The sequence below is a fragment of the Mustela nivalis genome, assembly GCF_964662115.1.
Source record: "Mustela nivalis genome assembly, chromosome: 13".
Classification (NCBI taxonomy): domain Eukaryota; kingdom Metazoa; phylum Chordata; class Mammalia; order Carnivora; family Mustelidae; genus Mustela; species Mustela nivalis.
The window spans coordinates 3,175,203-3,189,625 of record NC_139032.1 but is presented as its reverse complement, the minus strand read 5'-3'; the positions used below and the strand labels follow the sequence as shown (position 1 = coordinate 3,189,625).

Below are 14,423 nucleotides of genomic sequence, written 5' to 3'. Positions count from 1 at the left end.
TGTAGGGCACAAGGGCTGTTGGTGTTTTGAGTACATCTGAGTGTGAAGGGTGTATGTATATTCATGGCTAGTTTGTGAGTATGTATGTTTGTGGGTTTAGGGATCCACTTCTGTAACTTCTGAATGTAATGGTTGAAGAAGTCGGTGGGGTTGCTTATATGCATGCTTTCAGTGTTTGTGGGGGTATTCTTTTATGGACTTGGTAAGTTAGGTTGATTGTGGCTGTGTGTGTATTTGGGTTCATTGGTGGCTTAGGAGGTATGTATTCTACAAAATGCGGATGTTCGGTGTGTGTATTTGGAAACAGTGTGTGTAGGTTGTGTGTGTTTTCAGAAACTGTAGAGTGTGTGCATTTTAGAGGGGTAGGATTGTGGGAGTATTTTTGGGTGGTTCATGAAACAACTGTATATGTGGTATATTTTGAGAGCCTGTCCTTTTAGGCTACTTATTGTAAGCTTGTGGGTAACATGTTAGCTGTTTGTTTGTGTGTGGGCATGTGTGTATAGAGTTGTAGGCATGGCATGTGAGTGTCTGAGGTGGGTAGGATTTTTTCTGTAAAAATCTAGTTAGGAAGAAGAGGTTTATATGTGTATTCAGGGTGCAGCTAGCAACTGTATGTGTTTAGGTGTATGGAAGACTGTACATTCCGAGATGTATCCTGGACACACGTAGTGTGTTTCTGTTTGGTCAGGGTAAGGGTTCAGGGTATTAGTTGGGGTACCAGTGGACTGTGAGCACATGTTCCTATGAAAGGTGATAAGGTGTGATGGAACTGGCTTGTAGTAGCTTGGGATAGTTAATGGCGCATATCTCTTCCTAGTTCTGTGACTGGAGGTGGAAGTAGTCATGCCGAGAATATTAACACCAGGTGAATTGCTAAATGATACAGACTAATGCTTTACCACCTACCCCTAAGGAGCATCTTAGGAAGCATTCGCCAGTATTTACCACTGGTGTGTGTGGCTGTGGTGTGTGTGAAGCAAGGATATTCAGGCATTGGTGGGTATGTTTATGGAGTCTCTACATGAACTGTTTGCAGGGCATCTGTGGCTATAGTCTTTGTATGTGTGCCTGGTCATTGTGAATGACCATGTTGCTCCTAATTGGTTCATCCATTCTTTGGGGCCAAAGAATATCCCCATTAATGTTAGTGATTTGGGGCTCCTTCTTATTTAAAAAAAATGTATTTATTTGACAGACAGAGATCGCAAGTAGGCAGAAAGGCAGGCAGAGAGCGAGAGGGGAAAGCTCACTCCCTGCTGAGCAGAGAGCCGATGCAGGGCTCGATCCCAGGATCCTGGGATCATGACCTGAGCCGAAGGCAGAGGCTTTAACCCACTGAGCCACCCAGGCACCTCTTGGCTTCTCCTTATGCAGAAGGATTCAGGGATGTATGCTGTACAGTTGGATGCTCCTTCAACACTCATGTTATCTTGTAGCCCCTATTACCCCATTACCTGATTCTCACACACTAAGCCAGTACTCCTCCTGACCTTAATCATCTCAGGGTTAGACACCAGGCAACAAGAGACAACCCCTATGGCCTAAAACCCACCAGAACTGTTCAAGCCAGGCAATCCTAAACTGTTTATTCCGCCCTGCTTTGCCTTTCCTATGGACACTCCGGTAAAGGGTCTGGCTTAGGCTTCCTCCTTCCTCCTGTTTCTGCCTTGTGCCCAAACCTGGTGTTTCCCTGGGACTGTACATGGTATGCTGTGCCCTCCTGTTTGGAGAAATGCAAGTAATGAATGCTGCTTTCAGTGGCATTGGTGCTCCATGTCATCATTCAGTCACCTCTATAAATTAAATGCTGGGTATGATTTTAGAACAATTTGCACAACCAGCAGCATGACTCCGTGTTCGGTAGAGGGGGCTTACCTCTGCACTGCTGTCAGCTTCCCAACTGGTATTTCCACACAGCTGGTTCTTCCCGAGAAGGCACTACCAGCTCTTGGCACAGTTGTACTTGGATGCTCCCACTTTGTGCCATGTCCTCTGTGTGCTGCCTTGGCATTCCAACTAAAATTTTTATAGCATCTTAAAGGTGGTATAGTGTAGGTCTGCAGGGGCCATAATTCCCTACTTCATGCCTTCCTCAGGAGGGTTGATCTCATCAGCCTTTGTCCTGAGACCTACAGGACTAGCTTCTGGGCTGGGGACCCCAGGGGTTACTAAAATGATGGGCTAACATCCAAGGCAGAGGATTTTCCCAAATGTGAGCAAGGGGAGTCTTGCTCCACTAGACTGTGTTGGGAATGAGTCTGATCATCTAAGCCAATAGCATTGATTCAGAAGTAGGCTACTGGTTTTTTCCATCGTTATTGAAGTATAATTGACACAGAACATTGCTTAAGATGTATGGTGTGATGCTTTGGTACACTTAGACATTGTAAAATGATTGTTACAAGAGGATTAATTAACACCTCCATCACTTCACATCATTTTTCAATAGTTAAACCATTTAAGATCTACTTCTTAGCAATGTAATATCGTTAATGATAGTCACTGTGTTGTAAATTAGGTCCCCAGAACTTACTTGTCTTATAAATGAAAGGTTATGTCTTTGACCAACATTGTCCTGTTTTCCCGCTCTCTGGCTTCTGGCAATCACAACGATTCTGCTCGGTTTCCATGAGTTTAGCTTATTTACATTCCCTGTCTAAATGAAATCATATGGTATTTGTCTGTCTCTGACTCAGTTCACTTAGTGTAGTGCCCTCAAAGTCTCTCCATATTGTTGTAAATGGCAGAATTTCTTTCTCTTTCATGGCTGAATATTCCAGTGTGTGTGTAATTGTCTATGTATCTGTTGATGGGCACTTGGGTTGTTTACATATCTTGGCTGTTGAGAAAGCTGCAGTGAATATGAGAGCGGAGCTATCTTTTTGATGAGGTGATTTCATTTCTTTTGGAGGTAAACCCAGAAGTGGGATTGCTGGATCGTATGTTAGTGCTATTTTAAAAAAATTTTTGAGGAACATTCATATTCTTGCCCATAGTGGCTGTACCAGTGTACATTACCACCAATGGTGCATGGGCTTCCCTTTTCTCCATTTGTTATCTCTTATCTTTTTGATGATAGCCATTCTAACAGGTATGAGGTGATATCTTAGTGTGGTGTTTTTCCTCTTCCAACTTTTATTTAAATTCTAGTTATCTAACACATAATGTAATATTGGTTTCAGAAGCAGAATTTAGTGATTCATTACATACATGTAACACCCAGGGCTCTTCGTAACAAGTATCCTCCTTAATACCTATCACTTTTCACTATGTTTTTAATTTTCATTTCACTGATGATTATTGATATTGAGCATCTTTTCATATACCTAGGAGTCATTTGCATGTCTTAAAAAAAAAAACTGTGTGTTTAGGTCCTTTAACCCTTTTTAATTGGATTATTTTCGGGGGGAGGTTTGTAACTGAGTCTTATGAATTCCTTATGTATTTGGAGTAGTAACCCTTTTCACTATAGGTTCTCTTTCCATTTAGTTGAATGTTTCTTCGCTTAAGCAGTAATGTTTAGTTTGACGTCCATTTTTTTAAAAGATTTCATTTATTTATTTGGCAGACAGAGATCACAAGTAGGCACAGAGGCAGGCAGAGGGAGAGGGAGAAGCAGGCTCCCCGCTTGAGCAGAGAGCCCGATGCGGGGCTCGATTCCAGGACCCCGAGATCACGACCTGAGCCGAAGGCCGAGGCTTTAACCCACTGAGCCACCCAGGCGCCCCTTGTTTATGATTTTGTTGCTGGTTTTGGTGTTGTATTAAAAAGCTTGTTGCCAAAACTGATGTCAAGATGATTTTTTCCCTGTGGTTTCTTCTAGGAGTTTTGCAGTTTCAGATCTTGTGTTTAAATCTTTAATCTATTTCTAGTTAATTTTTGTGAGTGGAGTAAGGTAGGGACCCAACTTGATTCTTCTGCATGTGATTATCCAGTTTTTCCAACACTATTTATTGAAGACACTGTCCTTCCCCCAGTGAGTATTCTTGGCTCCCGTATCAAATATTCATTGACTTTGTATTCATGGGTTTATTTCTGGGATATTTACTCTGTTCTGTTAGACTGTGTGTCTTTTTTTTATGCCAGTACCGTACTGTTCTGATTATTGTAATTTTGTAATAAAGTTGGAAATGAGGAAGTTTGATACCCCCTGCTTTATTCTTTGTCCATATTGCATTGGCTATTTGTGGTCTTTTCTGACTTTGTACAAATTGTAGGATTTTTTCCCTATTTGTGAAAAATGCCATTGAGATTTTGATAGGGTTTGCATTGAAAATAGAATGGGGGGCACCTGGGTGGCTCAGTGGGTTGAGCCTCTGTCTTCGGCTCAGGTCATGATCTCAGGGTCCTGGGATGGAGCCCCGCATTGGCTTCTCTGCTCAGCAGGGAGCCTGCTTCCCCCTCTCTCTCTGCCTGCCTCTCTGCCTACTTGTGATCTCTGTCTGTGAAATACAGAAATAAAATGTTATTTTTTTTTTTTAAAAAAAAGGAAAATAGAATGGCCTTGGGTAGTGTGGATATTTTAATAATGTTAATTCTCCTGATCCATGAAAGATGGCATATCTTTCCATTTGTTTGTCTCTTCCGATTCTTTCACCAAAATCTTACTTTTTAAAAAAAGATTTTATTTATTTGACAGAGATCACAAGTAGGCGGAGAGGCAGGCAGAGAGAGAGGGGGAAGTAGGCTTCCTGCTGAGCAGAAATCCCAGGATCCTGGGATCATGACCTGAGCCAAAGGCAGAGGCTTAACCCACTGAACCACCCTGGTGCCTCAAAATCTTACTGTCTTAAGTGTTTAGATCTTTCTTCTCTTTAGTTAAATTTATTCCTAAGTATTTTATTGTTTTTGTTGCTATTGCAAGTGAAATTCTTTTTGATTTCTTTTTCAGATGTTTGGTTGCGAGTGTATAGAAGCATAACTGAATCTGAAATGTTGATTTTTTTGTATCCTGTAACTTTACCGAATTTATCAGTACCGTTTGTTGGTGGGGTCTTTAGGATTATCTGTATTTAAGGTCGTATCATCTACAAACATAGTTTTACTTCTTCCTTCTGATTTGCGTGCCTTTTATTTCTCATTTTGCTTGATCACTCCGGCTAGGATTTCTAATACTTTATTGAATAGAAGTGGGGAGAGTAGACATTCTTGTCTTGATCTTGGAGGAAACCTTTCGGGATTCACCATTGAGTACAAAGTTAGCCATGGGCTTGTCATAAATGGCCTTTATTCCCAATGTGGTTTTTAAAAAATTTTTATGTTTTATAAACCTATATTTTTATCCCCAGGGGTACACGTCTGTGAATCGCCAGGTTTACACACTTCACAGCACTCACCTCAGCACATACCCTCCCCAATGTCCATAACCCCACCCCCCTCTCCCAACCCTCCTCCCCCCAGCAACCCTCAGTTTGTTTTGTGAGATAACGAGTCACTTATGGTTTGTCTCCCTCCCAATCCCATCTTGTTTCATTGATTCTTCTCCTACCCCCTTAACCCCCCACGTAGCCTCTCCACTTCCTCATATCAGGGAGATCATATGATAGTTGTCTTTCTCCAATTGACTTATTTCACTAAGCATGATACCCTCTAGTTCTATCCACATTGTCGCAAATGGCGAGATTTCATTTCTTTTGATGGCTGCATAGTATTCCATTGTGTATATATACCACCTCTTCTTGATCCATTCATCTGTGGACGGACATCTAGGTTCTTTCCAGAGTTTGGCTATTGTAGACATTGCTGCTATAAACATTCGGATGCACGTGCCCCTTCGGATCACTACAGTTGTATCTTTAGGGTACATACCCAGTAGTGCAATTGCTGGGTCATAGGGTAGTTCTATTTTGCACATTTTTAGGAACCTCCATGCTGTTTTCCAGAGTGGTTGCACCAGCTTGCATTCCCACCAAGAGTGTAGGAGGGTTCCCCTTTCTCCGCATCCTCGCCAGCATCTGTCATTTCCCGACTTGTTGATTTTAGCCATTCTGACTGGTGTGAGGTGATATCTCATTGTGGTTTTGATTTGTATTTCCCTGATGCCGAGTGATATGGAGCACTTTTTCATGTGTCTGTTGGCCATCTGGATGTCTTTGCAGAAATGTCTGTTCATGTCTTCTGCCCATTTCTTGATTGGATTATTTGTTCTTTGGGTGTTGAGTTTGCTAAGTTCTTTATAGATTTTGGACACTAGCCCTTTATCTGATATGTCGTTTGCAAATATCTTCTCCCATCGTGTCAGTTGTCTTTTGGTTTTGTTAACGGTTTCCTTTGCCGTGCTAAAGCTTTTGATCTTGATGAAATCCCAGTAGTTCATTTTTGCCCTTGCTTCTGTGGTCTTTGGCGATGTTCCTAGGAAGATGTTTCTGCGGCTGCGGTTGAAGAGGTTGCCGCCTGTGTTCTCAAGGATTTTGATGGATTCCTTTCTCACACTGAGGTCCTTTATCCATTTTGAGTCTATTTTCCTGTGTGGTGTAAGGAAATGGTCCAATTTGATTTTTCTGCATGTGGCTGTCCAATTTTCCCAACACCATGTATTGAAGAGCCTGTCTTTTTTCCATTCAACATTCTTTCCTGCTTTGTCAAAGATTAGTTGACCATAGAGTTGAGGGTCTATTTATGGGCTCTCCATTCTGTTCCATCGATCTGTCCAGAAATCCCGCCACGGGACTTGCCGCCTGCGCCACCGCTGTGGTTCCTGTGTGCACACCGTGGCCAGTGCCCCCACCCGCCCTCATCCGTGCCCCATGTCCATCCTCACTGGAATTGGGCGGATCTCCCACTGGCCCTCCCAGCTCGGTGATCCCGATGGCACCGGAAGACACTCCTGCTACCACGAGCCCGAGGCCCAGAGCCCATCTCCTCAGGCCCCGCACAGGGAGCCCTGCAGGAGGTGAGCACCCCCCGCCCAGTCGGACCCGTGGCAGAAGCTTCCGGGAGGCAGAGGGAGCTCCGGAAGATGGGGCTGTCTGCGGACTTCATTCTCAAAAACGGTCGTGGTGCAGAGGGCTCCCCATCCCTGGACGTTCAGGGATCCGGATGGTGACGGGAGCCCCCGGAAGCCCCTCAGGCTCTTCCATCCCGTGGGATGGGGAGCCCACACGCCGGTGGCAGCCGACACGCCAGTAGGAAGAAGTGGCCCAGAGCGTTAACGGAAAACTTAACTTTATTCCCCATTTACACACGGTGCCTCAATGGGCTACAGCCACCCCACCCCCACAGTCATGGCCTCCCTCCCTCCCTCCCTCCCTCCCTCCCTCCCTCCCTCCTTCTCCCCCTCCCTCCCCCCCCCTCCCACAGCCAGGATCAGCACCAGGATGAGAAGGACCCCCTAGGCTCCTTGGGGGGCCCCGGGGTGTGCCGGCCCTGGAGAGCAGGCCCACTTCTCCCTACTGGCTGCAGTGACGCTTCCTTCTCCTCCCTGTGACCAAGGAGTCACGCCTTCTCTTTGCAGGCTGTGAGGGGTGAACCAGCCCCACAGCCAAGGCCGGCCTCCCAGACACCCTGAGGTTGGCCCCAGGCAGGGGCATCTTTGCCACAGAGGCAGGACCCTCACACAGAGCTCGCTTCCTGGACTTTGTAGCTGGGGCGGTGGCCGGACCGAGGCCTATTCTCTGAGGAGAGGGGGCCCGTGGAGCCCCCTGCGGCCCCCAACCGCCAGGGCTGGGGATGACTGAGGCAGGAGCGGGGCTCTGGGAGAGCCTCCAGGGCAGCAGCCTGTGCTGAGAGGCCAGGAGGAAGGCCAGGCTGGGGAGCTCCTCCTCGTCCTCACTGGACCCATCCACCAGCCCTCGAGTGTCCCTAGCAGGAGGGGCCTCTCTGAGAAGCGGGGCATCTCTGGGGCCCGGTCCAGGGGCGGCGCACCTTTGCCCCTCCGGAGGGGCGGGGACCCGTCGGGCCCTGGGTGCAGGGGCCTCCTGTCGTCCGGGACAGAGAGCAAAGGCTCCGGGCCCCGACAATTGTTTCTGTGCTCGGCCATGCCTCTGAAGGTCTTGGCCGTCGGTGTCTGCTGGGCAGGCTTTGTCGCTGACCCCCAGCCCCATCCCGGGACCGGTCTCGTGCTCAGCACTGGGGCCCGACCGGGCCGTGCAGAGACGTGGCGGTGCCTGCACACCCTCCTCCGTATTCAAGGCCGCCAGTCTTTTCTCCACCAGCTGAGGAAAGAGGGGACAGTGACTGGCCAGCATAGGCCAGTGAGACGGGGGCATGGGACGGTGGCACCGGGGGAGGCAGGGAGGGTGAGCCACGAGGCTGTGGCTCTGCTGACATCCCCCTAGTCCCTCCCTCCCTCCCGTCCCAGGCTGCCCATCTTCCATTCCCATTCTCTGCTCTGTGCCTCCCCGACGCTGGCCTCCCCAGTGCTGTGATTCACAAGAAGCAAAGGGGGACAGAGTCATGTGGGTCTCTGTTTTGGGTCCCCTCCTCGGGCTCACCTGGGACCCCACTCCCTCTCCCTGCATCGCCTGGGTCCCCTGCATCCCGCAGCTTGCCTGGAGCCCGTCCTTCCCCGGGCTCACCTCTGCGGGGCTGAGCCCTTCCTCCTGCTCCAGTTTCTCAGCCAGGGCCAGGAGGTCCAGCTGTGGTTCCGAGGACAGCAATTCCGCCAGGAAGCTGGGGTGGATGACTGCCTCCACCTGGGACAGAGGAAAGAGGCTGGGGCCAGACTTGGCAGGGAGCCCCCTGTGAGCCAGGAGGGTCGGCAGGAAATGCGGAAAAGTGAAGACACACCCATCCTTCTCCAGACGGTGGGAGAAGTTTTCACGTTACAGTCACTGGCCTCTCTCTCTCTCTCTCTCTCTCACACACACACACACAGACATGCATGTGTGCAGACACACACACATTCACACCTATGTGTACACAGAGAGACAAAACCTGGACATGCACACAGACACACCCCCCCCCAAAACATACGTGCACTCTCAGACACCAAAGGACATACCCCTAGGCCGACACACACGTGAGCGGACACACAGGACCACATGCAGACATACACAAAGACATCCACACAAGGCACAAATCCACACGCACAGGCCTCTATGCGCACACGCATGGGTATGCACATGCACAAACACACAGGAACACACAAACACGATGCTTGGGCATGTGTGCACACACGTCCACGTGTGTAGCACGTCTGCGCGCACAGCAGTATACACACATGCCTGCACGCACGTGGGCAGGTACACAAGGATGCACGCACACATGCGCACACAGCCCAGGAACAAGGAAAGCGCTTAATGCCAAAGGCCTGGGCTCAGCCCCGAACTGGGCGTTGGAGTGCCAGTCCCTGGAATCTTCCAGACACCAGGCTGCGGGCCAGCGCACCTTGGTGATGAAGTCTTCCTGGGAACACAGCTCGTCAATGTAGCTCAGGAGACCCGGGTCCGGGGAGGTCGCGGCCTCGTCCTGCTGTGGCTCCTTTCCGTCCTCTCCCCATTCACCTGCCGGGCCCCCCGGGGCTGAGCGGCCAGGCCCCAGCAGCCCCTCCATGATGTCCACGTACTCTCTCACAGCCTCTGCAGGGATCTCCTTGGGCGCCTTGGTCTGCCGGCGCCGCGGGGGTCGGTGTGGCTGCAGGCGGGAGGGCTGGGCCCTGGAACCCGCCTTCCTGGGCACGCACGCTGAGGCAGAGCGAGAAGGAGGGAGGAGGCGTGAGCGGCTCGGGCAGAGCATCGGGAGGGCAGTGTTAGGGGCACACTGATGTCCCTGGGGTCTGGGTCAGGGCCACCGGAAGCTATGGGCACCGTGGGACTGGCAGAGCGGGGAGGAGGAGTGTCTCACAGCCAGCCACGTGAGCAAGGGCGGACCCCCTGATCCTCCAGGGGTCTCCCCACAGCCCACTCCCCACAGCCCACTTCCCACTTGGTGCCAGGTCCTCTGACAGGCGTGGGGCGAGGAGTCAAGAAATTCACCAGGTCAATACCCGTCCTGACAAAGGGCAGCTGAGACCCCCGGCTGATCTGGTCAAACGACCAATGTCCCCTTGTGGGAGCAGACACGACCCAGGGACAGAGGCCTTCCCCTGGCCCCCACAGCCATTGGCCACCCGCGGTCATGGGGATGTGGGGGCCTTACCTGGCTGCGGGCCCGCTTCCGCGGCTGGGGGCCCCCGCCGTTCAGGCTTCGGGGGCGCTGGGGGAGGCAGGCCCTGGGCCACCTTCACCCACTGTAACTTCCGCATCTGCATCTCCTCCTCCATCTCGAATTCCATGAACCTGGGGGTGAGGAGGCCCAGGCCGCACTGAGGAGGGGGCCCAGCCCTGGAGCCAGCAGGGCCAGCAGCAGGTTGAGGGACCGGGAGAGGCGGGGCCTTGGAGGGACGGCCGTGGCCCCGGCCACCAAGGAGGAGGCAGGCGGGCTGTCCGGCGCATCGCCTCCACCACCCCCTCAGGGAGTTGAGTCGGAGGGAGTCCGACCCCAGGCGAGGAGGCCTCAGGATCCCCAACCCCGTCCTGAGACCTTCTGGCGGAGCTAGGGGTGGGTCCAGAGCAAGGGAAGCTGGAACCGCCAGGGAGGTGGGGAGGGTGGCCCTCTGGGACAAGCGAGCATCAGCATAGCCAGAACCGGCCCCCGGCCCACTCGCCCAAGAGCCCCGGGCCAGAGAACCTGACTTACTTTCCCGCCATCTCGTAGTAGATGAAGCGGTCAAAGTTGCTTTTGCTCTGCCACTCCTGCACGGCCCGCCGCACTCCCTCTTCCAGCGTCATCTTGGGCTTCAGGCGCGCCAGGGTCCGTAGCACCGGGCTGTAAGGCGTCGGGGTCAGGGGCCGGCTGCAGTCCGGTCACCCCCAGCCTTCCCCGGATCCTCTGGAGCCCGTGTCCCCCACCCAGCATGAACGAGGGCTGACAGGTGACAGGGGGTGTCGGGGTGTGCAAGTCAACCTTCACCACCACCACGGTCACCGCCTCCCACCACACCAGCCCTGGGCTCCGGGCACCAGGCTGACTGTCCACTGACAGGAGCAGGGACGGGGTGGCCTGGGAAGTCAGTCCTTCTGGACTCTGCCTCTTGTAATAATATTCGCGGACATCAAGGTGCCCAGCAATGAGTCCAGCCTCTGCAGGAAATGCCATCACCCCGTGTTCAGGAGGGACCCCAGATGCCAAGGCCAGGCCTGCCCGGTCAGAGCTCCGCAGGAAGGATCCCCCACCCTCACCCCTACACCACCTCTGCTCCCTCCCCTCCAGTTCTGAGGGATCCTCTGGGACAGCGAGGGTGGGGCCCGCACAGGACCTCTGCTGGCCCTGCAAGTCCCAAGTCTCCTCTGCTGGGCTGGTCCCCTGGCCGTGAGATGCCCCAGGCCCGGGTTGCATGGAGACAGGATGACCAAGAGTGCGGCACCCAAACCACAGCCGCTCCTCTGACACCCGGACCCTATCTGCCTGTGAGTCCCCAGCGACTGTCACCGTGATGTCTCTGCAAGGTACAGGTTGGCTGGACAACCCCCCCCCCACACACACACACACACCGCCCCAGTGTTAGTTGAGATGCGTGACTGAAAGGTGTCCTGGACCGGAAAGTGCCTTCCTAGAGCAGGGTCCCGGCCCCGACCTTCCTCCCAGCGGCCCTAGATCACCGCCCTGTGTGCGCGCCCCAAGGTGGGCCTGCGTGAGGGCTGAGGGAGAGCCGAGGCCACTCACATGAGAAAGCAGGAGAGAGCTTCTGCGTCGGGGCTGTGCGGGAGGTGCCTCCGGGCCAGCGACTTGAAGCGCTGCCAGCGCCTGAAGTTCTCATAAACACTCTTGGGGTTACAGGAGTCCTGGGGCGAGGCCGTGGTCCGGCTCCTGGAAGCTCCGTGAGGCTGTGGCCTGGCGTTGACTGGGGGCACGACGGTGGTCAGCTGCGCGACTGGGGGCTGAGCCGGAGGTGGAAGGCTTGGGGCCAAGCCTCCCTTGCCGGCCTGGGAGCCCCCACGGGCCGAGGCCGGCATGCTGGTCTCCACCGCAGAGGCTGTCACGAAGATGGGTGCGGGACACGCAGCACCCCCACCGAGGGCCCCTGGAGCACTCCAGCTCAGGGGGGCCGGAGTGAGGACGATGGTCTGAGTCTGGGGGGTCACGGAGCACCCCTGTTCTGACCTGACCTGCACAGTGACATTGCAGGTCCCAGTCCCACTGGGGCCAAGGCCAGCCTCTCCTGCCACCAGCGGAGTCCTGGAGAAAGCTGGCAGCACCAGGGGGCCACCAGGAGGGAATGGCGGGGTCAGGAGGGGCGGCGGGTGCTGGCCCCAGAGTGGCCGGTGGGGGGCGCCGGCAGTGGGTGGGGGGAAGGGCCGTGCCATGAAAGCAGACAGGGAGGCTCCCGGGTCCGTGGCCACATGGGGTCCCGGCACTGCAGATGCTGTGGACAGAAGGAAAGGGCCGGATGGGGTCAGAGAATCCGCAGCCGGGAGGGAGGACCCGGGATCCCTTAGTCCCCGGGAGCAGAGCAGTGAATCCCGTGGCTTCGCGTGAGGGGCATCACAGCCAAAGGTGCAGTTTGCCAGTGTCCCAGAGTCATTTCCATGCTCTGGCCTCCCGCAGGGAACTCCCGCCCCCGCCCCTCCCAGCACGTCATCCTGTCAGCCCAGCAGAGGCCGTTGGGCCAGCACTGCCTCTGAGAACCAGCCACGGACCCCCCCACACGACTCTCCAGCCTCACGGGCGGCCTCCCAAGACTCGGGTCTGGGTGGAACCCTGACCTGTGGGAAATGGCCTCAGCAGCCTCCCTGGCCGCTGGAGACCTTCTGCAAGGTCCATCCTAGGCACCTGTAGGGGCCCTGTGAACAGACAGCGTCTGAACCGTTCGGGCCCCTCTCCCGCCAGCCTTCCGGTCCTCGAGGCTCCCGGCGAATCCCACCCTCTACTCCCCCGCCCGGCACAACCGAACAAGAACACTTGACCTGGATCTCTGCCAGGAAAGCTCCCCCCAAACCCTGCGGTAAGCCCGTCTCAGAACCATCCACACACCCTGGACACAGGGCCAGCCTGGGTCAGCAGCCCAGAACACAGGACAAGAGGAAGCAGGTGGGAACTGCGATTCCTCAAGAGGGGAGCGACCCAGAGCAGCTGAAGAGCCCGAACCCTACCTTGAGGCCACCTGGTGCCACGACCCTGCCGAATCCAAGACAAGGCCTATGAGGCCTGGGGGCACGTGGGCTCAGAGTGACCACCGGCCCAGGTCTCGGGCAGGACACGCCATTGCACACTGGGCCGCACACAGTCCCATGGAACGACGTTCTGGCTAAGACCGGCCTGTGCCGCCCTCATGACACACTCCCACCTCTCCCTGCCCCGTGCCCAAGGAGGCGTGTGTCCCCGGAGAGAATCGGCGAGACTGCCGCCATCCTTTCTCCCCACACACAGGGCGTTTTCCCCGACAGGGCCCGACCCACCTCCAAGGAGCCCCTGCCCAACGTCCTAGCAGGTTTCTGCAGACTCCCAGCCTCTCAGCCCCCAGGCCGCTGTCCCTGGGGGTCCAGTGCGCTCCCTTCCTCTACCTAACGCCACCCAAGTGCCCCTGGCCGGTGTCACATTTGAATCCCAAGGGCTTCAGGGGTGGCCTGGCCCCTGACACGTCCAACCCAAGCCCAAGACTCACCTCCTTGGAAAGCCATCCGCACAGGCAGAGGACGCTGCCGCCTGGCAGCCTCCACAGTGACAAAAGTCAGGTCCGGGCCCCACACGGTGAGCTGCTGCAGGAGAGACGCTCAAGACCCAAGCCAAGGCCAGGAAAGTTTGAATCTAAACAGGGTGAGAATGCATGACCTCATGACATTCTGTGGCGGGGGAGGGGCGGAGGGCCCCTGCCCTGGCTGGCGGTGGGGAGACATTCCAAGAGTCAGGCTCTGGTAGGTGGGCCAGAACCCCAAGTTCCTTTCGAAGGATAAAGGGACCGCACAATCAGGGAGCGCCTTTCCAGGCAGTTCAGACACTGTTTTCCAGATTCACCGCACCGCGGTGTGACCCAGTGCTCCTCTGGTTCGATGTTGTATCCAGCAACCTCGCTTTGTGTCCCTCCACCCGCTCTGCTTCCTACTGGCTCTTGACTCATGCAACAGGGGCTGGACTTCCTGTACAAAACCCAGAACAGATATGCTGATGAGCACATGGGTCCTTAAGGCCACGTGGAAATGAGGGTTTCGAACCAGCTCGGTGTCAGCAGATCCCGTGGGTTTGCTCGCTCCTCGTCCTCCAGCCTCGGGTGCTCCTGTGCCCAGTGCCCTGCGGAGCTCGGAGCCGAGCAGATCCCGCAGCACCGGCCTTACTAGGGTCCCCTTCTCTGGAAAGCCCCGGTGCCTCACAGAGAGAGTTCGTGCACCCTACCATGCGCGACCAGAAATCACGATGTCCTGTTCCTCGGCGTATTGTGTTGCTGTTTGATATGGATTTCTAACCCCTTTCACTACCTTAGTGGAAACTTTCTAACGAGCAATACC

The 14,423-nt window shown here is 54.1% G+C and overlaps 1 protein-coding gene across 1 annotated transcript; it reads right to left on the bottom strand.

Moving 5' to 3' along the window:
- Positions 1-6,234: 6,234 nt before the first annotated feature.
- On the bottom strand, positions 6,235-13,670 carry LOC309845838 (NUT family member 2G-like). The gene is made up of 7 exons (XM_082694190.1): positions 13,586-13,670; positions 11,647-12,346; positions 10,621-10,749; positions 10,081-10,220; positions 9,331-9,626; positions 8,520-8,636; positions 6,235-8,156 (listed from the first exon to the last, which is right to left on the bottom strand). Exons 1-7 carry the CDS (start codon positions 13,599-13,601, stop codon positions 7,392-7,394), a joined length of 2,163 nt encoding a protein of 720 aa, XP_082550316.1. The 5' UTR covers positions 13,602-13,670; the 3' UTR covers positions 6,235-7,391.
- Positions 13,671-14,423: the final 753 nt, after the last annotated feature.

Bases quoted from the DNA above. Each gene is read 5' to 3' on its own strand.
- LOC309845838 (XM_082694190.1), bottom strand. The intron at 10,221-10,620 runs GTAAGTCAGGTT...CCTCACCCCCAG, and splicing joins TACTACGAGATGGCGGGAAA to GTTCATGGAATTCGAGATGG. The intron at 8,637-9,330 runs GTGCGCTGGCCC...CCTCTGTCCCAG, and splicing joins AGGAAGACTTCATCACCAAG to GTGGAGGCAGTCATCCACCC.